Source organism: Pararge aegeria, chromosome Z (assembly GCF_905163445.1).
Source record: "Pararge aegeria chromosome Z, ilParAegt1.1, whole genome shotgun sequence".
Lineage (NCBI taxonomy): Eukaryota > Metazoa > Arthropoda > Insecta > Lepidoptera > Nymphalidae > Pararge > Pararge aegeria.
The window spans coordinates 15,618,217-15,643,305 of NC_053208.1; the positions used below are offsets into that span (position 1 = coordinate 15,618,217).

The 25,089-nt window shown below is 36.8% G+C and overlaps 1 protein-coding gene across 3 annotated transcripts in view; it reads left to right on the plus strand.

The window, feature by feature from the left end:
* LOC120636351 (nuclear hormone receptor FTZ-F1) overlaps positions 1 to 24,767 on the plus strand; it is a 140,203-nt gene extending 115,436 nt beyond the window's left edge. Inside the window, exons 3-9 of one of the 3 annotated variants that reach the window (XM_039907793.1) lie at positions 10,529 to 11,151; positions 14,965 to 15,223; positions 15,410 to 15,510; positions 16,656 to 16,798; positions 19,749 to 19,808; positions 22,892 to 22,941; positions 23,935 to 23,983. In XM_039907793.1, coding sequence (XP_039763727.1) covers positions 10,529 to 11,151; positions 14,965 to 15,223; positions 15,410 to 15,510; positions 16,656 to 16,798; positions 19,749 to 19,808; positions 22,892 to 22,940 — 1,235 coding nt within the window. In that variant the 3' untranslated portion in view covers position 22,941; positions 23,935 to 23,983. Of the gene's footprint in view, positions 1 to 10,528; positions 11,152 to 14,964; positions 15,224 to 15,409; positions 15,511 to 16,655; positions 16,799 to 19,748; positions 19,809 to 22,891; positions 22,942 to 23,934 lie in introns of all 3 variants that reach the window. The other 2 variants (XM_039907794.1, XM_039907795.1) reach the window with 2 other exon arrangements.
* The last annotated feature ends 322 nt before the right edge of the window (positions 24,768 to 25,089 follow it).

Genomic DNA, 25,089 nt, shown 5'->3' on the forward strand with positions numbered 1-25,089 from the left:
TCTTGACTTTAGAGAGAAAAATAAAGTGTTGGCCCCGGTTTACCATCACTTATATGTTCTAAACCCCTCTCTACTACGAGAGGAGACATAAGGCATGTAGCAGTGGGGAGCGATCGTTGAAAAGCGAAGATGTACTGATTAAATTGTTTAAAGTAGGTCAAACAAGAATCTAGTTCGATTCTGATCAAAAACATCGGCTTTAAATGTATATGGATGGATCTTGACACAGTTTCGTAGATCATCGCGGGTGATGATTTATCTCTGCACTCGGCAGTGTTGTGTAACGAGCGCGTTGCCGCTATCTAGGCGCGATCGTGTGCGTGCGGGCGTCGCGTCGCGTCGGCTGCGCTCGGGCTGCTTCGGCCGCCGCTCGAGCGCCGAGGTGCGGGGGACGCGTCAGCCTTGACCAAGTTTTACCGACTCGTCGTCGTCGGTACAAGGAGCGATCCCCACCTCTTCCCGTCCTTTCGGAACATTATTTTTTATCTCGTTGACACGATTACTTCATATAACGGCCCTGATACATGTAACAAGGTCACTGAATGATTTTTTTAAAGTTGGTCAACTTTTTGTTTCTCAAACGGTTGTTTGCAAGTAAAAGTGAGAACGTTCCGTTATACCTAAACGAATAGGCGATGCGACCTTGACCCATCTATGACAAGCGGGCGTTGGGCCATAGATACAAATAGCTAGTGAACATAAGGTGAACTCTTGTCTATTTCTGCTCTCCGGGTGTTTGTCACTGTGTCGTGTGTTTTTGATTTGTAAAAATGACCTTGACCTTGATCTAGTTTAGTCGTGTAATAAACGCCTGACCTCGTTTACCGCATTATCGGCTACTATCGCGTGCTCATTATAATAACATTAGATGATTAAATTCATTGGAAGCGTTCTTAATTCCAGTTTTAATAGTCGCTAACGATTAAGTGTTTCTATTTGATCAACATTAAACAGTAACTCAATTTGTTTGGTGTACCCATATAGACTAGGCACAGGCACGTTAAATTTTAGTCATTGCATCAAATATGCCGTATAGCTTAAATTTATTTTAAAGCGTTGGGGCGAACCCTGGCTTCGCTGTGATGCAGACTTGTCCCAAGACCAGTATCTAAACAGAACGCTTGTAACTTTACTTCTGGATACTTCAGAAAAATTTAATGTTACGAGAAAACAATACAGCTATACCTCATATGCTCAATGCCAGTAGGTACATCATTGAATTCACAAAACAATCCACGTTGAAAAGAACGTTATGGGTATATTAAAAACTCGCTGTATCACCCCTTGCTTGCCTATAACCGTATGAAACTGGTCAGCTGTCGCATTGTGTAAATTTTCCGACGGTTGCCAACCGGTCGTCTCTATGCAAAATATATGTGATTTTTACATTCGTCAAACTGATTCTTACTCATTCTTTAGTAGATTTAAATAAAACAATCACAAAATGTTAGCCCTAGAATATATCAAGTACAATCATTGAAAACCTCATCAATATTGGTTCAGTTACTGTGTTGATTCGCGCGCACGGAAAACGCTGACATGCAGGCATATAATAGTCTGTTTACAATTATACACGTGATTTTAGTTGGATATTTTAAGGTAAGTAGAAATAATATATATGTCTAATTGGAATCTAGCATGATTTTTTAATATTGGTATAATTCAAAATTACTCACTATTAAGCTAATTCATCTTCACTCAACGCCTATACTTAGTCTACGCTCTCCTTCAGTGTCTTTCCGTCTGTCACAGGCTGTATCCTCATGAACCGAGATAGTTAGACAAATTCAAAAAATTCAAGTTCATTTATTCAGTTCATATTGAGTAGGCCTTTATAAGCACTTTTGAAACGTCAAGTCAATCTTTATTTATAATCATTTTTCTATCTTGCGGGAGATGAGAGCGAGGCTGGCTGCTTCCAATCTACCTTGTCATTAAGGAATTCATTAAATATATAGTAACCTCGCTGTATTAGACGTGTTTTTACACATTTTTTAAATGTATGTATTGGTAGATCAATTACCTTAGGAATCACGTTGTAAAAGCGTATACTCCACCCCAAAAAGGAGTTAACAGTTAGTATTTTCACAGATGCTGTATTTCTGTAGCCGGTATAACAAGAGATACTAAAAAAAAACCAGAATAAAATAAATATTATTTGCCGGTTTATCGAAAATGGTACGAAACCTTCGTGCGCGAGTTTTACTCGCACTAGGCTGGTTTTTAGTTTACATAATGTAATGATAGTATCTGTTATGCAAGGGTCTGCATAGTTCTTATTTGGCGCTTATTTTTAATTGAACGTTTTTCATCTAGAAATAAAAAGAAAAAAGTTAGATGCTGTCCTTTTTGTTATGCACTTGTGTACTGAAATATGAACCCAACCTAAATTAATGTTAAGTTCTATTCCATTTGACGATTTCATAGTTTAGCTGCTGTATCAATTTATATTTTATTGGCTAGATGATTTTTCAATGAAGGTTATAAGAATAACTTTTGTACGCCAGCGAATTGAATCGACATTTGCATTTGAAATTCCAGCAAGGAAAGTATCTCCGAGCTACGAGTATTTAAATGAAATAAACATCACTGATGCATACTAGAACTGCCCTTTTTAACTAGATGTGGCCTTTAAATTGCTAATTCGATCGAGTCTTGAATAGTTGTTGATTAGGGGTATGGGTTTGTTATAACTGCTATAATACCCCTAAGAAGTTAGCTCGTTACCATCTTACACTGCATCTCTCACACCAGGTGTGATTGCAGACTAGGAGTAATTTGCAATGGTATAAGAAAAAATAGGAGATAATTTCTAATTTGTAGTGAAATAAAAATAAGTGAGTACACTTTTAAGTTATGAAACCTTATTTAAATTCGCACTTAAAGACGGCGCGCTCTTGCTCTTTTTAAACTTCGAAAACCAATGAGCAGTCAGCCTTTTGAAATATTTACAGTCGTATGCCTACTCGTAAAAACGCCTAATTGATTCAAGTGAGTAGGTAGGCACTTAAAAAACTTAGCCAGCCAGCACATAAAAATGTGAAGAACTTTTTATTATTCTCATTTAAAAAAATTGCTGGCTCGTTATTTCGTTAAACATCTAACAAAGCAGATTATATTCATTTTATTTTTTTTAGGCAATTTCCAAACAAGTGGGAGGCAAATACTCTCAAAAGAAATGCGATAAATAACTAGCTAGGTACCTAAACCTAGTCTACCTACTTGTGAAATGAATTATTTCTTCCATTAAAGATTTAAAGATTTTAAGTCAAGGTAGAGAAAACCTTAATCAATAACCGTAAAAATACTGAACGGATTTTTTTACAGTACGATCATAATATAACGAAAATAGGGACTTATAAGAAGGTGATAGATATGGCCATGGATAGGGAATGTTGGATTGGACGAGGCTACATCGATAAGATCGACAAGAGACAATCGTATTTCGGGCACATAATGAGGCAGGGGAATGATAGCCTAAAAATTTTAGTAATAAGCAACACCAAAGGCAAATGACCCAGATGCCGGTACGCAACGAGATGGGTTGACCAGTTGAAAAACTCGTGCCGTTGCTGACTGCTGTGAAGCCGATGAAGACAATTTACCCACTCGAACTCTTACTATGAAAAACCTAGGACTTCACACAATTCTCTAAATAGCTCTCGAATTGGACCCAATGTTTGTGTATTAACTTTGGTTAAGTAGCTTATTCTTACAATAATTGTAAACAAAATTTGGACAACGGCACTCAGGCTTATTACACTAAGTAATACATAAAGTACTACAGTTATTTCAGAGCGTATATGCACGGCTTGAGATTGCATGTAATGCACAAGCCAAGGGAGTGTTACTCATGACATCCGGCTATTCAGCAAATCCGAAAATAGAACATACATATATTTTTCGTCCTATCCGTGCTACACTACGTTTGGCTGCTCCGTCAAAACAAGCTTAAAAAGCGTTTAACTAAATCAACTTAATTTGGCGAACCATAGGACATTGAGGTCCCGTGGATCTGCATTGACGACGTGGTACTAGAAAATGCAGTGCTGATAGACTAAGAATACAGATTGCGTCAAATAAGGTTCTGGTCACCAACGGCACATGACCATGGCATGTGGAAATTTCTATACAGGAGACCTATAATATATGCAAAAGAGTGGAAGTCAAACTGTTGAGGTATACCATCTCAATCGATGATAGAGAAAATTGTATTTTTTCTTTTTATTATATAAGTAAGTACAAAGCTTTTATGTTCAAAGCAACGCTATGCTTTATAGAGTTTTCAGATAACTCCTCGTGTAGCCTAATGAGGGCCGTTCAATATATTCTCGGTATCGGCAGATTAAAAGGAGTTATATCTTGAAAGTATTTTATTTATCAGTGCCTCTTTATAACTTAACAAATGATGGTCTGACTGGCACAACCCGCACTTCATGCGCACGTTATCTGCATTCTATAACTTTCCTGACACTTGATAACCAGTGGTAAAAAGATGTCATCTCCTATCCAGTAATCTTATTTTGTAACGTAGTAAGGTTTAATCCAATACTCTTATACTTCTTTTATATTCTCTCCATTTCTTCGGTGGTGTTCGTAAACGGTTCTAACAAGGGTTATCTGCAATCCTTTGTCTGTTTTTAAATAGAATAATCACTTTAGCCAAGTGGATAATGTAGGTTTAATGCGTTTACTACCATTTTTTTACTTGGTAAAAATGTGTGTCTCAATTTTGTACGTTTTAGTGTACCAGATCGCGAAATTTTCTTTCTTCTAAGAGCATGTGTATTGTCCTTTTTTAATTTTCTTAAGTATCACTATCAAAACGTCTAACTGTAACTACTAAATCACGGAATATATAAACCTCTTCATGATAAACTAAAACGATAAACAATTAGAAATTGGATTCTCCCATTTTCGAAGCCAAATAAAAAACGTTACCCAAACTGGGCTTATCTTTTATTGCTGGACAATGTAAAAATATGAGCATTGCGGAGCATATTCTAATGAACATTTTTTATAGCTACACCAAATCTCTAAGGCAATTCCCTGAAACGATATATTCCATTGCCAAAGTGCTTTTGTAAGGTTTTAACCTTGTTTGTTTTATTATGTTTTTTTCAACACGTTTATTAAATATCGGGAACAATGTGAATTATGATAAAACAAATAAACGATTCTTTTTAATTATGAATAACTTTAATTGTCTTGCTCTGTGAGAGCCAACAAAAGGGCAACTTACCATAGAACAGTTGCTTTAAAATTAAAATGGGATATAATAATAGAGTTCCTAGTCGGACTTACTGCAGCACTCTAACTCTCAGGTGCAAGCGACATCGAAATGACGTGGTGCGGAAATGCCCAGACACCTTGCCATTTTTAACTAAAATTTTATATAAATTACACGCCCTGCGGACGTCTGCTTCACGTCATCTAATGATTTTTAAAATGAGTCTTATTTCCATGAATTCTATGTGAAATTTGAATAAAAAACATAAAGATATCCGTCATTCGCCACTTCAATTCGATGTTGTTTTAGCCTAACTTAGAGGAAGTCTTATTTTTGCCGGCATAGAATACCATATCTATATTAATAACCTTGCAATCGTATTCCATCGTTGTATCGAATGGCAAAATTGTACAATAATAATGAAACATCGTTATTACTACCCCAAACAAATTAGATAATTTGTCAATTTGTGACAAACCCACAGCGGTTGTTATAACCTCGTTATAAATTTCTTATAAAGTTGAGGTCGTACAAAGCCCCTCGTGTAACTCAGTAATTTAAACTTGGCTTTGGAGTAACGTCGCTCTCTAGGTCGTATTCCTCATTGCTGAGGGTCGTGACCACTTCCACTTCCAACCTTTCGGACGATTTTATGCCATTTGACTCTGTTTTTAGCAAGCTGTAAAGCACTGGTGTCGAAAGCAGTGCGGATTAAATCCGACAAACGATCGGGCTACGTCCTCTAGGTCTCTTTCCTTTTTGCCTCCACTTTGCCAGTGACCACTATATTTTCAAGATTGTCTGCATCTCTTCTGTCAATGTGTCCGAAGTACTCGAGAATCCCCTGAAGACAGGTGGTTGATATCCTTCTGGCAATTTGGAGTCTGTCGAATTTGAAAATTTTCTCTTTTGAGTCAGTAATTTTCATATAAAATTAAAACTTACGCTAACGTAGATGTAACCAGCGGTAAGCAACTATCAGAAAGATTGCAACAATAGCTGAAGCCCTATATGTATTCTGGTCATAGAAAACACTTTGATTTGATTTGGCTCAATACGCCTCGTGTCATGGACCTAGTTCCACCGCGCCATTAATAAGTTAGCGTAGACTGCATCATTACTAAACATCAGTCTAGCCCGAGTCAAGCGTTTACGCACAGATATAATATAGACACGCGGAATGAGCCAAACTTTCTAATCTCCTTATATTCCATTCTAGGGTTCTTTGATAATTAACCAAATGCCAAATTCAAACGTTTATAAGTTTTATCGTTTAGGTACTAGGAATAACCTATGCTTGCGTATTTCACAGCATCGTAGCGTTAGCATTCTGACATCCTTCACCTCTGGAAGTTGCTTGGCAAAGAGAGGCGTCTTAATCCGTATAGTAGATAATTTAGTATATTCGATTCTGTGAACTTACTTCAACATTGCTAAATATCGGTTAAGTCCGTTTTTACGTTTTAATATATCAACGAGGAATTAGCTATCCTTTTGATTACACAGCTGCTTAGAGTTGATACAATATTATATTATGTATAAAAAAATGTCCAAATGTGTTAAAGTGTGTGTATACGTCTACAATCTAGTACGATGTAACTATATGGGCAATTTCACATTTGTTATTACATTCTTTAAAGGTTTTTTACCAAAGGAAGTTATCCAAATCTAGTACAATATAGTACAACTTACTTACTGTATGCAATCGAAACAACTTGTAGGTAGCAACAAGCTGGCTGAATTTCTAAATTACATATTTCCATTATCATCATCGCGATATTACCGCTCCAATGTTGGGCAATGGCATAGCTTCTCCTAAGAGAGATAGGTTTTAGTGCACGATAACTATTAAAATCGCATCTTTAGTGATCGTCGGCTAAACATGCTATCCCAAAAAAGAGGAAAATAATTTTCTAAGGTAAAGAGAATTTTCGAAACCTGTGATCTCTATCTCGTTGAACATGCCTACTAACCGCTAGTCCAACGATTCAATTGTCCGTTGTAAAGCCCCTCAATTCGTTCAACACAAGAACATAAATTCTTTCATGAAGCAGTCTGCGATACGAAGCTGTTGGAATTGCACACAACACCACTTTAATCCGCCACGCTTGGCATCTCTCTTGAATCCTCCACTATGCCCTATGAGTGCGTCCTTATCGCACTGAGACGCGTTGCTACATAAAAACTGGTTGTTATTTTTAACTCGTGTGCTGGGCGAGTCGACAATTTACTGAAATCCCCCTTCCGCTCCTGGTTCAGACGTTTATTTACAGTTTGGTTTTTAGTTTTAAGCGCTTAAGTAGTGTAAAATTAATTTGCAATATATTGACCATCGTTGGAACAGTTCATGACACAAATTAAATTAACGTTCATCCTAGATAAAAGATAAAATAAAATATATAAAATAATTGCACTTGAAATATTAAAACTATGCGAGATTAAAGTATAATATAAAAAAGTTCTAAAAATTTTTTTTGGCTCCTTTTCAATAACGGTCTCTGTATAAAAGTACGTTTTTAAACTTTTGAGTTAGCCAAAATATTTGTTTAAAAGCTCAAAAACATTGTACACCAAATGTCCATATTTCAATGTTGACACTTTTTCGCTTTAAATTATTATGAAACAAAGAATGGTTAAAAGTCAGGTACAATTAGAATATGCTAGACTTAGGACGCAAGTTTATAACTGATTATGCATAAATAAATAAATATATATTTTTTGTACTAGGAAGAGTAGGAGCAGATCGAAATTCAAACTGCTATCTATAGATTTCGGATTAAATTGAGAATCAACTTGTTTGTGTACTGATCGGTATTCTGAATACGCTATCACAAAAACCAGAAAAGCCATTTATGCTGCACTGGGTGGGCATGCATGTGTTTTCTCAGTGCTTTGTAAATGGAAGGTATGCCAAATAATACACTGACATAGGACCGCTATTTCTTTAACGAATGCAAATTTCAACGATATTAATTTAAATTTTATATTATTTTTCGAAATGGATGTAATGCCTGTACATAAAGATTATTATTATTATTATTATTATTAATGAAAATATAAACCACTTATTGTTTAGGTCCCTCACAACATGTAAGTTTACTCTTAACTCTATCATATCTTACCCTCAAATAATCGGAACGTACATAAATTGCAGTTATCGCGAAGAACGTTGGCCGAAATTTGGAATTCAGCCAAAATTCACCGCGGTCGACTCTTGTGTGCGTTATAAGGCTGGTGTCCTAAATATCAAGCCTACATTATTAAATACTTGTTGTTGCCCGCGTTGTCGGTCGCGTTTGTTACAGATTATTATAAATCTCGTAGGAATCGTTTTTACTTTATACTTACTTTATAATGTTTAGTATGGTTATATATTGGCTTGCTCGGGAGTAAGTCAATACCCCGCAGGGTACACTAAAACCACACAGCCACGGCTTGCTACGCTGGCAGTAATATAAAACACATAGTCTAGGATTCTGAATATTAATAGTGATAATAAAGTGATAGTTAATATGGCTGGTTAAACGGTTTTTACCATTTAGTGAACTATGAAACGTAGTGGTCTCTTTAACTTTCTTTAATGAACCAGATATGTACTACAAAGATGTTTTTTTAATCAGACTGGTAGTTGCTATAAAAAATTTATACATATATGCACACAAAATCTTTAACTATATAGATAATATTAGTAATAATAAGTGTAAATTTAGCGTGTCAATATGCTGCCACTTACACGTATTGCTACGAGTATGTCGTCCCAAATCGTCGCCCGTCGTATACAGAGCAACCTATTTAGGGGTTTTGCGTAATAAGTTAATACATTGATATATGTTGTAATAGCATAAGCTGCTTAAATACCTAATTGCCTACGAATACAATTCTAAATACCCTGAATGTTAGTAATAAGATACCGCTACATTGAGGCCAGGCAACAAAAGGTGCTAGTAGGCGAATTTAATTCGCGGTAAACTGGATATGCTTTTAATGTCTTTCTTTGAATATAGAAAATCATAATTGAATATTGCACCAATATTCTGCTGTCACTTTCTATATAATGCAACGATGAATTTTATTTTATTTAATTTATGTTCGTGATCCGTAAACTTTGAACTGACTGTGAACCGTCACACTAATTGTTGAACGTTAATGAATATAAAAAATCTTAACTCTGTCGACATAAATAATATCAAGTGAAATTCTTAAAAATGCACTTATTTAAAGTAACTTTAATTATTTCTTATTTATTTATCGATACGATGTGTGCAGTATGTTTTTTACATTTAATTCATGCCCTAAGGTAGGAGAAGCCGGTGGATGCACGGATTGCTTCCCAATATTATTTACTACAAAAGTATTTTAGTCTGAGAAAATTTAGTGCTTTCCGTGGAGCCATATACCTAATCTTTTAAAATTAGCAATAATAAAGCATTTCATGTCGTGTTTGTGTCGTGTTACAATAGTCATTCTAGGCATGGAATAGTATTCCTTAGAAAAAAGAATAATTTTATTGTTATAACAACCTTAAGTCGACTTTGCTCTTTACAGTAGGTGTGTTATTTAGTCGCTTAGTTTAGGAGATAATGAATAGTTTAAATTACCGGGACATACTGGAGGGGTTTACGTCTATGAGTCAGGTACCTTATTTAACCCGGTTACAGTAGAGAATAGCTAGTTACAGGTATAATTAACAAAAAAAACTGTCAGTATCTAGTATATAGTATATTTCTATAACCACAACTCCGCATACGTCACCAGCAGATAATGGTTTAAATTTGAATAATCTTACTTAACATGCAAGTTATGTTTTTCAACTTAATGAGAATTCATTCCCATAGATCCTGTTGCCTTGCCTAATATGGAATTTCGACATGCTCATGAGATAAATCTGTGATAAACATTAAAAAATTTGTGACCTGTACTAATCCCACCCAGACGCACGCAGTTTTTATGTTATGTATGTAGTTTGAATGCTGATAAGAACTCGCGTTATCTAAAACCGATGCGGTAGATGTTTATTGTTATGTGTTAAAATTTTAAACGTATATTCTCTTAAGACTTCAAGATACTCTAGTTCTTTAGGTTATAACATTTAATTCAGATGATAACAGTTTTAGAACTAGAGTCACTGATTCACGTATGCAATTAGGGTACCTACAGTTAAATTATAAAAAAAGATAAACAATGTGCAATATAAAATATAACTAGCATGCTCTAATTCTCTTTGGCTTTTCCTTATTCTCAATTGTGCTAAACTATTATTTGTGATAATGTAGCTAATACATATAATGTTTGTTGCAGCCGTTCGAGCGGATCGTATGCGCGGCGGACGTAACAAATTCGGGCCCATGTACAAAAGAGACCGCGCCCGCAAGTTGCAGATGATGAGGCAACGGCAGATCGCGGTGCAAACTCTACGCGGCTCGCTCGGCGATGGGTCGCTGGTGCTCGGGTTCGGATCGCCGTACGCGTCAGTGCCGGTCAAACAGGAGATCCAGATCCCGCAGGTGTCGTCGTTGACGTCGTCTCCCGAGTCCTCGCCGGGTCCAGCGTTGCTGGCGGCGCAGACTCAGGCTTCGCAGCAGCAACCGCTGCCGTCGCACGACAAATGGGACGCGCACTCCCCGCATTCGGCGTCGCCGGATGGGTTCGCCTTCGAGGCGCCTGCCACCGCCGCAGCCACCCCTTCCAGCACCGCGGAGCCCACCAGCACGGAGACCCTCCGTGTTTCACCCATGATCAGAGAATTCGTACAGACGATAGACGACCGGGAGTGGCAAAACTCCCTTTTCGGACTCTTGCAGAGCCAAACCTACAATCAGTGTGAAGTCGATCTCTTCGAATTAATGTGCAAAGTGCTGGACCAAAATTTGTTCTCTCAAGTTGATTGGGCGAGAAACACCGTGTTCTTTAAGTATCTAAAGGTGAATTTCCAGATAAGTACAAAGATCCCGTCCCGAATCCCTCAGCCCTATTCCTGGTGGACACCAAACTGCTCGCGAATGTTGCATTGCGATACTCTGCGATAGTTACTCCCAACTTGGAGATAATGTTTTTAGCACTGCGATTTGTTTGTGATCCTATGAGCGTAGCGTGTCGTGTGGAGGCCGACCAGTAGGAAGCGGCGTGAGTGACGCATGCAGCGTTGCGGTGTTGTTGGTCGCAATCGATACCTCGCTTCGTCCGCGCCTCCCCTTACCAACTGGGTCAAGTTCCCACGACTAGCGTGCCGCCTGCTGCCTGCCGTTTCAATCGCTATTCATTTAACTACACAAACGCGCAACGTGCCTACACATTACATGACTAACACCCTTATTCACAAACCTTACTTACTAGATATCACGTCATCCTTCAATAATCTAATTGATGGAAACCAGACTACGATCGCATGTACTGTGAGACTTTATAGTAAATAATGTTTGTTAATACGGGTGTAAGAATAACTTACTCTATCGTAAAATACAGAGTTACCTACAGTTTACCGCCATTAAAAAAAACGTAACAAAAGCGCCTGTCCTGTTTAATCACTTAACTATAAATAATGTAACTAGGAAAGTTGTTTTGAACTGCCGGGTAAAGTGTGATATCAGGAAGTAGAGGTGGAAAAAATGGTCGTATGGTCGGCGATAACCTCGCGGCTCGCTCGTCGGTCGGCGCGGGCGGCTCGGGCCTCAGCTTCAAATTCAATCAATCAGCAGGAGCCAGCCGAGGAACTCGGCGCGGCGACTGCCGGCACCGGCGGTCATTCAATAGTTGTATCGTGGTTGTTGTACGCTTACGCAAGAGCAGCAGCCGGTCACGTGGAGGCGCGACGTTGCCGCTCCGTGCACCTCACCTCGTCTCACTCCAGCACACAGCCTCCAATCCACAACTAGCAATTTTCATTTGTTCTAAATGACGCCGCCGCATGTTTACGACCCATTCTCAGAATTAGGACGAACGGCAGTCGTACACGAATCTATACCTTGCATACATTTATTTACACTATCCTCCCTAGAATCTATATAGTTTAACTTGCCTACAGAGTAGTTACTCTACACGAATACGTAGAAAACTAAATATTTCAGAGATTTCATGAGTATACAATAGTGCGTGCATGTAGAGCCAAAGCTAATGGTGAGTCGAGACCCGAGAGCAATGTTGATGACCCACGCTTTCTCCAGACGGATATGATGTAACGGGGCGTGCGGAGCGGCAACGTTGCACTTTCGTCGGCGCACTTGACACATTGCCCGTGGCCGAGTTGCCGCGAGAATTGAGAAAGCACTTTTTACCGCGCGCGTAACCGCCGGTAACGGAGACGCAACTAGCTGTGCGTGGCTTTCTCTTACATAACGATTAACGATTAGTTTGATAATAGTCGTAGCCTGGTTTACTTGTTTCATGATGACAATCTATTACAACGGGTTATGGAAAAATGGGTAATTCTGTCATTGTGCTGTCTATGTAGGTGAGTAGCGGTCTCGGTTTTGGGATTAGTTACTTTTAATTGGTTTTCAAGTGTCAGTTCTACTTCTTGATCGATTTCATAAGGTTTCTGAAGACACCCTTTTTATATAAAATAGATGCCTGTTTTAGCCAATTGCGAGATTAATAACTAACTTAACTAAAAATAACTTAAATAAAAAAAAACTCATTCTTAGAGTAGAAACCAACTGTCGGGATAGATATCATTGTTCATTAGGAAAATTCCATTGTTGTTTCGACGACATTTTGAGTTATCAAATGTGACTTCCTGACCCATTTTCATTGCACAATAGGTATTTTATATTCGGTTTGGTAGCTTCAAATTCTAGTTGGCGATGACGTGTATATCAATTTCACAAAGGCGCCAAGTTTTAATTATGTGTAAGCCAATACTACGCATAATTATTGAGGTAAACTTTAATTTATCTATAGATAGAGCTGTGCACGCGATATCCAATAGTATGTGATTACGCGGTTGACGCGACTTTGACCTACATTTGGGTACGATACGTCGCGTCGAGTGTGAGCTCGCTTGTCCGCCCGGCTGGCTGCTACCGAGGTACGGAGGGAATAAAACCGCCAGGCCAGACGTGTTCATCGCTACATCCGCAATTCGTATCTGCACTTATTGTCATAGGGATTCCATGCCCGAATTAGTTGATTAGAAGATGTGACTATCGCTATAAACCAGTTATGCAAATTTTTTGCTTTTTTCTAATAAGAAGTTCAGGATATCTTACTCAGTTACAGTCACTATCTTTGATTTTTTGATTTCATTACAGATGATTCTTTTTTGCAAGATATATATCAAAGCTCACGCTGAGTAATCTAACTATTGGAATTAGTCTCCCCATGTAATAGAGTTCATTCAAATCAAGAGAAGCGCTCCACATGTTGTATCATTACTTACAATCAGGTGATATTATCTTAACAAGACGAAGAAATCTTCGCTTTTCAATTGACGACAAATGAGGGAATTGAGTTGTTGATTTTAAAGTAATCAAATACTACAGGGGACATTATCACAGCAGGGTTTATCAACAGGTGGTTCTTATAATGAACATGAAGGGGAACGAATATTATCTTAATGCCGCTTCACCTTGTAACATTTGTGAACTCTGCACTGATGTATACCTAGGGTATACGGTAGAGATAGGTGGCTCCAATTTCAAAGAGGCAAATCGCCTCCAACTCAAACTTGAATAGGTGATATTTTCTTCGTCATACATCCCTCAGACAAATACCAACTTAAAAATCTTTAAACACGGCCGCTAGGTATGAAGCACATATCAAAAGCTGTAAAGCTCTCGTGGATAAAGCTATCCTCGGAATATATCTATGTGATCAAATCAGAACTACAAAAAATAATATGTACCATTTTCTGTTGATTGTCTCAAGTAACATGCAAGCAAAGTGACCCAACATATAACGATTTGTAAGTATAGGTTATCAGATCTGGCTTTAAGTCAGGAAGTCTCTTAATACTTCCTAATCCTTTATTGCGATGGGTAACTCGTAATAAATAAAAAAATTCTTGAGACTCCAGGATGAAGTAGGATTGAACATTACATAAAATAGGTACACCACATTTTAATCTAATCAATCGCCATGATTTCGATAGATTAGGCAGTACGATTTTGACAGTCCAATCTCAATTCATCGTTGAGCAAGCGGCGTGCGGTGTGGCAATAGCTCCGAGCTCTAAAATTCAGTTGTAACATTTCGTAAACGGCAAATTTAACGCGCTCGCGCACCGCCCCGTGTATTCTAATGCAACTCTAAATGTGGGTCACGAAATGACGCCGTGAGTCGCTCGCGACTTGTCAGATAGCGCCGCGGTTTGAGATAACATACACAATTTGCTAATGTAATTGGCACAAGCGTTTTTAGGGACCTACACTGAATAAAGTTTTTGCGGGCAGTAAAGACGGTCACAAAGTATGATTGGTGATAAACGGCAGAACGCACTAATTGCTCCACACGATACTCTACGCCGCAAATACGTATAGCTCATGTTTGCAATTTCCAATTGGAGCCGACTGATTGATACAAGTAACGGGGTGGAGTGTGATTTGAATAATATTCTCTTTGTAAATCATGACGTACTAACCTCGCTGGCGAATTGTTATTTGAGTTAACAATTCACTTCGTTACTCGGCGGCTCCGTATTGGTTGTCGAAGCTGTTTGCAAGATGTTGTCATACATATTGCGAGAAGCGTTATTGTCCGTAGGTTTCCACGTGTAGCAATGCGGTTGTCTTTTGTTGCAGGTCGACGACCAAATGAAGTTGTTGCAGAACTCGTGGTCCGACATGTTAGTCCTAGACCATCTGCACCAGCGGATGCACAATGGCCTACCTGACGAGACCACCCTCCACAATGGACAGAAGTTTGACCTGCTCTGCCTCGGACTCCTCGGCGTCCCCGGCCTCGCCGATCATTTCAACGAGCTACAAAATAAATTAGCTGAACTGAAATTCGACGTTTCCGACTACATCTGCGTGAAATTCTTGCTTTTACTAAACCCTGGTCAGTATCATATTTTTTTATATCAGTTATGCTTGAGATGCGAATGATGTACAGTTGTATGCGTTTTTATTTGTTTCTTTATACATTTCATTTTAAATTATGATCATTTTGTTTACGTTCATTGCTCTTAGAACCGTGGCTACAAATTGTTGTTTTTGTTTGAAGAGAACTGTATTGGGGTTTCAGAGGTGAGAGGCATCGTCAACGGCAAGTGCGTCCGCGATGGGTACCAGACAGTACAAGCTGCACTTCTGGACTACACGCTTACTTGCTATCCTACGATACAGGTAATTATATAATACAATCGTCTGGTATTATTTTCATTGCACAATACGTTCCTTTTTGTTACGCAAATTAGTTGCGATCACACAAAAGAGTCAATCCTTGAGGATAAAAAACACTCAGACTGATTTTTTGATTTAGATAGCTAGGAACGTGCCATTATTCTTAAGAAAATGCTTCATGAATAAAAAAAACATATTGTCGTTAAAAGATGTGATGTCCTTAAGATTGGCGACTGATCGATAGGTATTCACTGAAGAAAATACTCCCTCTCTAATCGACAATAAACAAGCACTCGTTACAAGAAATCTTTGGAGATAACTGGATCAGGGCATCATTAAGATATTCTCTACTCCCGTTTTATTTTTTGGGTTAACCTACGCTACTGCTTTATTCAATGGGTTGATAATAATGATACCGATGAAGCTGCCTCGTTAGGACTATAGTTACCGTGTTTATTTTTTGGCAACCACAATATTCACAGGTATATTTTCCTACAAAAAAATGTGGAATAAACCAGAGCAGAGGTTAAGGTCATCTTTACATTGAAAGAAATCACATGATCCATCATGATCGCATCGAGTATTGTAAATGTATTCTTATTAAAATTTTCTTCTACAGATGTTGATTGTTTGACGAATACAATGTTTCCTTTATTTCGATGTAGATTCCATCAGTTGAATCATTTAAAGATATAATAACATCAACATTCTCTGTGATTGTTAACCTACACTGTGAGTTCAGACAGTGCGTCAACTCTTTTAATTAAAGTCGGTTAAATAATTAGGTGGCAATTGTAATGAGTATAGGTACGTGCCTTATCTAAAACTGCGCAAAAAATGTCTACCTCGATGGTCTAGTCAAATGATTCATAAAGTGACCCCCGAGGTTACCAAAGAGGTCGATGAGTTTTGATGGTAAAAATCAAAAATGTTTACTTAGCTTTACTTAGCTATAAATGAAAGCCGATAATAAAGTTGTAATAAAATAAAAGAAAATTAAAAAAAAATGCACATCGGAGAGCGAGATATACCCACCCACATTAGAGAATCTTTGTAGGTCTATGTTCTAAAACTATCTGTTATATGAGAGAGGAAGCCTGTGCAGAAATGCTGCGTTAACATGCTCATGATGATGATGATAATTTCAGGATAAGTTTGGCAAGTTGGTGATGGTCGTGCCCGAAATCCACGCCCTAGCGGCCCGTGGTGAGGAGCATCTATACCAGCGACATTGCGCGGGACAGGCACCCACACAAACCCTTCTCATGGAAATGCTACACGCTAAGCGCAAGTAGGTATTATTTTATTGCCTTGCACTGCCTTTTTTTTTTTTGTCATGGTGGAAAAGCTTTATGGCTACCTCTGTCCTTTTGGGCAGGACAGAGGTTATGTGGGACTCGTTTACCCGAACTAAAAACCACCACGGCATGTCCCTCTCGTGGGCTTTATTAGACGTCCGGGGAACCCGTTGTATACTTCTCAGACGTCTATCACTGCCTGCGTATCACTCTACTTAAAATTTTATTACTTGTGTCCATTCCCGATATTCAATCTATCCGTTATCTATAGATTCATTAGTTAGCAACATAGTTATTGCTGAAAAATATTACAATTTAAAACAAATAACAACTTTGCTAAGCAACTCATTAACAGATAGATTGAATATAAAAAAATGGACGTTAACCAGGTTTGCAATGCACAGTTACAGTTAAACAATTATGGGTACTATTAATAAACTTGGCATAACGTCGGAATTGCTATGAAGTGGAGTGAAAAAAACACTGCAAACTGTCCCAACGTTATGCTACGTTTATTAATATGATTCTAAAGCCATTAATTAATGGGATTAATATAACATTTTGATGTAATATAATGGGCCAATTCATAAAACTTGTTCCAAAACGGAATTTCGCTGTTTTATTGAAATCAAATTTGAAATATGTAAAGATGTTCTATTTTTTTACTCAATAAATAATTAAAATGTGTTTAATGTAGCATAGCAACTCTGGTTACTTTGTGTATAGATATAAGGCAGGAGTTATTAATTAGGTAGCATATGTGAAACTTTGTGATTTTGACATCTGTCTACTACACGCGGTTCTTTTTAAGATTGCTTATGTATTGTACAAAAAATACCTAAATCGCTGTTAGCACAAACACACTTTCGTGACAAGTTAAATACTTAATAATATTTTTAAAAAAGGAAACTGGATTCCGCTTGACACGAACATCAAAGTTTTTATAATTGCAGTGATAAAGATGTTTAGCTCGGATGACGTCATACTCTTCGAATCGAAAAGTTTATAATATTCCCATATCCGATGTTTGAATAACGAAATAATACTATTAACGTCGATAAAATTCACTTAAATATATTTATTTATATCGTATTTACCATAAAACATTAAATACATTTTGTTTTGTCCTTTCCATTTCACGTGTGTTGTGCAATGTAACTTAAAAATGATTATTTAAATAATAATGAAATATATAGCTGGGCTAAACTCAATAAAAAAACTGGAGCAAACTTATTTTTATCGCACCGCGTTACGGGGATGAGCTCTTTGATAAAGAGTGAGAAGTTCACACAAGAAGAAAATATCTTGATGATCAGCCGTGTTATATATTTCAATATTATAAAAGATACCAAGACACTGAACGCTAGGAATATATACATATCACCAGTTCCATTTTATTAATAATATTTTTATACAATTATGGTACTTTGTACAGCCTATGTATAATGTGTCTTTTATAAAAGTTATTACAGAGTATTGTACCCATCATCAATCGATCCATTATGATATAATTAAATTAACAAATCATATTCAGAAATCCTCATGCCTCATTTTTGTTTTCGCTTGAAGTTATCTTCCTTATGACGCTGTTAAACGAAATAAGCGAATCTTTATATTCCGTGTCTCTCCAATTATATCAATAGGTCCCTTTTTCCATAGTGAGACAAGAGTGAATTGCGATTATTTATTGGAATTGTCCATAGCAAAGTCCCATTGAGGATGTGTCCTCAACAGATCTTCAATTTCCTCCTGGTGGCATTGTGGTCATACGCGTCCCTGTATAAAATGAAAAAAAAAAAAAAAAATCAGTCATACGGACTGACCACAAAAGTGGATGCTCAAAACAATGAAACAAAAATATGGACGCACTAGAATCAACTCAAATCACAAGATTTTACCCATCCAAAGAGTCAAACCACACATGATACATTAGAGTATGTAACGTATCAGTGTATATATGCGTATGTACGGTGTACACAGGCCGCTATACTAAGCGTCGCTTGTCAGATGCAATACATCACGAGCATGTCGAGGTCATTGGTATCGCGAACCTATAAGTTTATCCCCTTACAAAACGCTCAACGCGGCTAAAAAGACTAGTTTTTACTTCAAAAGAATCCGTACATTCCCTTTTTGTCCCATCAGTACTGTTTATGGACACAATTCAGGTTAATTTATAGTTAAGGTTTCAGTTTATCAAATTCAAGAAAAATTAATTTGGATTGTTGTTATATATCAAATTCAAGAAAAATTAATTTGGATTGTTGGTATATACCTGTCATATTTATTAAATTGGATTGACATGGAATATAACTTTTATGTACAAGGCTATGTTGGACAGGAGGTGCTAACATTTGTCTATAGGGAGACGTCGGCCATGGCTACCACCATACCGATAAAAACGAGGCGCCCAGCGATTAGAACCGATTGGGGTTGCCATACCCCAAACAGGTTAGCACGTTACCATCTTAGTACTACATCATCACTTAACACCAGAGATTGCAGTCAAGGTCTGACTCGTAGTGATATAAAGCCACTCTTACTTATTAAAATGTCTCGAACGCATATACACTTATTTTATGTGTGTGAGTGTAAGAACGAGTGTCAAATGTTAATGCAGGTGATGTTATGGTTGTCTCTGCATATTTCTTTTTCGCAACTACAGCTACATTTAACAATTTCTTTCTTTCTTGCTACATCTCTTAAAGTATCGATCTCAGTAAAATGGTTCTGGAACAATTTTTTTTCATTATTATAAACACTGCCATACCCCATCGACTTTGTACTCCAGTTAAACTAGCCTTGTATATAAAATAAATACCGCGTCAAGTAAAATAAAATTACAATGGAGAACTTTACCGAGTATGAATATGAGGCTTGATGTAGCATACAAATAAAAGTCCCACAGAAAGTGAGAACTGCAGTCGTTCTGTCTCGTTCTAGACCCAATGGCGCCGAAATGGTAAACCGGAGTGCGGAACACCCCTCGACCCTAGACAGATTGTACGTTATCCTATATAATTATATAAATATATCACTATTTATTCATAATCTTATTATATTATGTAACACTTCATTTATGCCAGTCATCACAACAGTACATATTCTTGTATGCCTTTTTTAAATTAATGTGCATAATAAAAGTAATAAATGGAAGTGCGCTTTGATTAAGTTGGCGCAGTTTTAACTTTGTTTGGCTTTGGTATTTTTAACATACAATTTTATGATTTCGGAAAGAATAGTGGTAGTGGGTAAAAACTTACAGAAACCAAACAATATACACTGGCAATTCTATAATCTCACTTCTACACTGCTTTTGTATGCATTATTTATATTAATACAGCCCACAATATATACACTTACAGATCCTGTTAACTTGTTGCTATTATAACACCATGATATCAATTAGGAACATTCAAATAATAAATACATCTACTATCATACTAAAATCATTAATGCGGAAGCGTTTGTTAGTTTCTCTTTATTCCACACAGAAATGACAAGTATAGTACGTTACAATATATAACTCGATTAAAAATTTTAACATGTATATTAATTATCTTTACACCTCTATTTAATAAACTTGGGTCAGATGTTGAAAAGTTAACTAACAAATAGATGCACATGCTTTTGTATTCAAAATATTTATTAGTGTGGACATATAAATCACCCCCTCTTTTATTCTCAGTTACAACGTACTCCTGTTGTTGTTTACACTCGAGTTTATTCACTTGTATAACGTTGGCACACTTTTTCTATTTATAAAGCAACGGTTCACCGATTTCACGTGGATATATCACCGGGGACCGTTCGGGATGCATAATGTATTTACACACTTCGCATTTATCTACGAGACTCACGTCATCGCTCTCAGTGACCTGTTTGTAATAAATTTACGCGATTTATCTCCATTCATATATTCATATATATATATAGATTGAGCTTATTTATCCTTCAGACTGTTTCCTCTCGAGAAGAATATCTAAAACATAAATATATATACATGCATATACATAAAGCCATGGCCTTGCGTTTCTCAAAGAAACGCAAAAATATGTTGACTGAATATATATTTTATCGTTTTCTTCGCTTCAATACTGGGGTAGTTTATGAAAAGAAAAAATGATGAAAACCCAAAAGGATAAATCGAACCATTCTTAAGTCTAAGACTTGCCCTTTCTGATTTCTTTCTACAGATGGCGTTCGGATTGATATAATAACTGCATATGAATAGCGACAGTGAAAACAATTGAGTTATTATTCAAAAAACGCAGTAATTGGAAAATGCATATTAGTTAAAAACAATAATTTTAAATTTTTTCCATACAGATAACATAGAACTTACACAAGTAGCGCCATCTAGCGACAACTGCATAAAAATTGCCGAAATGTTCAATATTTCGTTACTAATGACACTCACAACGATAATAATGATTATAGTAATAAGAACCTTCTCAAAAGAGCTTGGTGAAAGCTTGAATAAAATCGTTTCTGATTGTTTTGAGATTTGCGCTTGATTTCATTTGTATAAATTTAAATACTTCATCGAGCAATAGATTTCAAGCGTAACCTTGATCAGATCTTAAAAATTTTAGACAACGTTCAAGCTAGTGTATATTAAGAGGGTGTTGATTTTTATGGACACAACTTTTTCTCTTCTCATTAGAATATACATATTATGTTAACCTTTAAGTCATGAAGTCCAACATAGGATCTATTTATATTAGCTTCAGAACTTTTAGGGCTATTGGATGGAGATATCTGGGGCAAGAGCTTGGATCGATTTATATATTTTCACACATATAATAAAAAACCGCCTTTCACTTAGCCATATTCATGTTACCACATAACATTATGTTTCTGAGAACACTGTCTAATTTCCTTAGTTCAAATCACCAAATATTTATTCAGGGTTAATATATATTCAAGTATACATTCTATTCTAAAGGATAGATTTAAAAAAATTGGGAGCTTTAAGGCAATCTGAGCGGGAACATATAATCAACTGAACTATTTCCACCTTAACGATTTTAAAAGAGAGGGGTAATTTAATATGAACAATTAATATAACTACTTTAAAGTTCATAATATCTTATGCATACAATCATGCACCCAGAGCATATAACACTTTCTACTCTACGTTTGATTCCTATTCTACTTCATATATGTTCATGTCCTGTCATCTTAGTCTGATTGTAATAAAGCAGTTTTTCTGTTGAATTATACTTAATATTTTTTCGGTACCTACAGTAGCGAAATAATCACAGAATTTTGTAGCAACACAAATGGTTTGTACTTGACATAAGCATAAGCTACACTAAACAATATAAATCGGATATGAAAAGGATTTCTCCTTAATCCTGTGCACCACATTGAATGCCAAGATCTTCGATTAAGAGTAAACATGACAACAGTAGACATGAAGTATCCGTGAAAAATTAGTTATCACGCACTATTTTCGTAACTTTTATAGTTAACCACCAATTTGTTTTCGCATCACGTCCCAAAAATGTAAAGCAGTATCTTATTTAACTGATAAGTCCCGAAATGTATAGTGCTAAAGCTACAAGCTGTACAAAAGTGCTAAAGCTGGCAAACTAAAAAGCGCTAATTATAGCAAGTTATACGAAATACTAACGATGGCAAATTTTATAAAGTGCTAGAGCTGGTTAGCTGTACATAAAGCAAAAGCAGTCAATAGCTGTAAAAGTGCCAAACTATTCAAGAGTGCTAAAATAACAAGCTCCAGTGCTAGAAAACTAACAAAAGATTAGGCGAGCAAGCTATTCAAATCGGTGGTATGCTGTAAGCAACCGTAAAGCTGGTAAACTATACAAAGAGCGCATAAGTGCTCTCGTTTCGTTGATTCTTCGTGGTAGTTACGTCCCAACTTGCGCTCCATCAACTCTCTTAACTGCGACGTAGTTAATGGATGGATAACTCACTTACTGTATATAAACACATAAACAATCGTAGTACCTGAAAACAACATATTCCAGCACCGCTTACAAAACAATACATTTTGCAAAGGACGTGTTTTGCTTCATTATGGATGTGACTGTCTTCATATGCTCTTTATGTGTCAGGTGCGGTTTCCTGCCGAACGACACGATTGAGCCGCATTCGCCCGTCTAGAGTAAGCATCCCGGCCGAGACAACGGTCTGTCGCACTTACCGCACCTTACTTGTATATTAACTTGCTCTTAGCACCTTCACAAGCAATATAATATTACAGCACAGTAATGGAGGTTTAAGGCAAATATTTTATACGGCAGTATTTACTTTGGAGGCGTCTCTAATGCGGCTTGATCGTTTAGTTTGCACTTTTATTTTTATCAATATTATTTTTTGTTTTAGCTTTTGTTTTAAGGTTATACATACGCTGATTATTTTTAATTGTTCTGTAATAACGATTTCGTGTCTCGTTATCTGAAGCAATGACAAAAAGTAATTATGCACATTTACATAAAGCGGCTAACTGGATTAATTGCATTCAATATTGTATTTGTCACTGTTTCCTTTAATTTTTCATGAATTATGAGTCTTGAAGCAGAGCGACATCCCATGATGATTTTTTTTTTCATGTAAAAATGATATCACTTTTCGAGTGAGGGGTGGGTACTAAAGGTGCAACGTAGATGCTATCAAAAATGAAATAAACTTTTGTGGTTAATGTTTGAAAATAGAGTCGAAAATAAAAAGGATTATGAAACAATAGATTTTTTTAATAACAAAGAATTGGTGTTTTTGGAGCCCCTGTGTATCTCAGATAAAAGTCACAAGCAATATTCATTGTTCGTTCCTTTATATCTAAATCTAAAAAATGAATATTTAACATTTTGATTAGAGCATTAAAGAATTCAGAGAGTGACTCGTATATCCAATAGTAGCTGTCCAATGGTGCTAGATAGCCAAAAGAGTTGACTTGTTATTACTTCCACTAATCTACTATCAATTTTAATGAAGGTGGTGGTGGTATCTTGCCCTTTGATTCAGTTCCGGGGCACATATTTAACGGATGGGACTAAGAAATGGCATGGAACATTATGGTTTACAGATTCTGGTTCAAGGCGAATAACTGCTATATTCGCCGTAATTAATTGATTAAAGTAGCACCTTTTTCTTTCAGATCTTGAAATACCAGTTCAGAATAAAGTGGATGACCGCAACAGCGCCTAGCGCTCCGACACCGTATGGATTATCATAACATTATTACTTATTATTTAGGTTTAGAGTTTAAATTGGTGTGTGATTAAACGTAATAAGTTATTTTGCGCCAAGCGCCGGCCGGCGGCGCCGCGCGGCTAGTCCCAATACAGATAAGACAATTTACTGTTTATCTGCATAATCTCTGTATCATAAATATACAAAAAAAAAAATATATTTAACATCTCCCTCGTGTAGCTACCATTAATTTATTGAGCAGTCTATTAACGATTTATCAATAATTCAATTAAAATAAGTACCTTTCTATGTTAGATAAAAACTAGCTTGTCTTAACTCTGATGCGTAGCGACGGAAAATATTACAATACATATTTTAGGAAAGCGTCTGTGATTTTAAACGAAGAAATTTGATGAACCGTTTTATTGTTAGTTGAGGCGATAATATATGTGTAAAGAGTAGTTTAACCGAGTTGTGTGGTGCCGTCTGCGCCGGCGCAGGGCTTGTAAGCGCCACGCCCGCCCGGGCCTGCGGAGCCCTGGCCCCTGCGTGCAGCCCGCTCGCCGGCGGGGTAGGAGCGGCGACCCCGCCCGCGACCGGCCGCTCGTACATCACTACACAATCTTACTGTATGACTTTAGCATTCGGTGGGATGTACTCGGAGGAGCCGCCTCTTTTACTATTCGACAAGTTCCGCAGAGTACTTTCCATCTGTTTTACGCGTGTTTCGATTTTGGAAAGGATGTGAGTTTATTTTAGTTATCGGGCTGAAAATATTTAAGACTTTGTTGAATTTTATATTTGAAATTCCCTAAAAATATATATTTATATTTATATATCTCTATAAATATCACATGTAGGTATGATAAAATCACAATAAAATCACGTAAAAATTTACAGTTGTTCCATTAAAATGTTTATCTCTATGTTATAAAAAAAGATATCTGCATTGATTTTATCGGCCGTACCAGTACAAATAATTATTTAAAAGAAATCCCTGTAAATATTATTATAAAATATAGAAGTTAACAGTGATTTATGCTACTTATAATGTAATTATGTAAAATATTTTTCAAATACGTGCAAGAGCCTTAAAAATCATAGATTTTTAAAAGATATG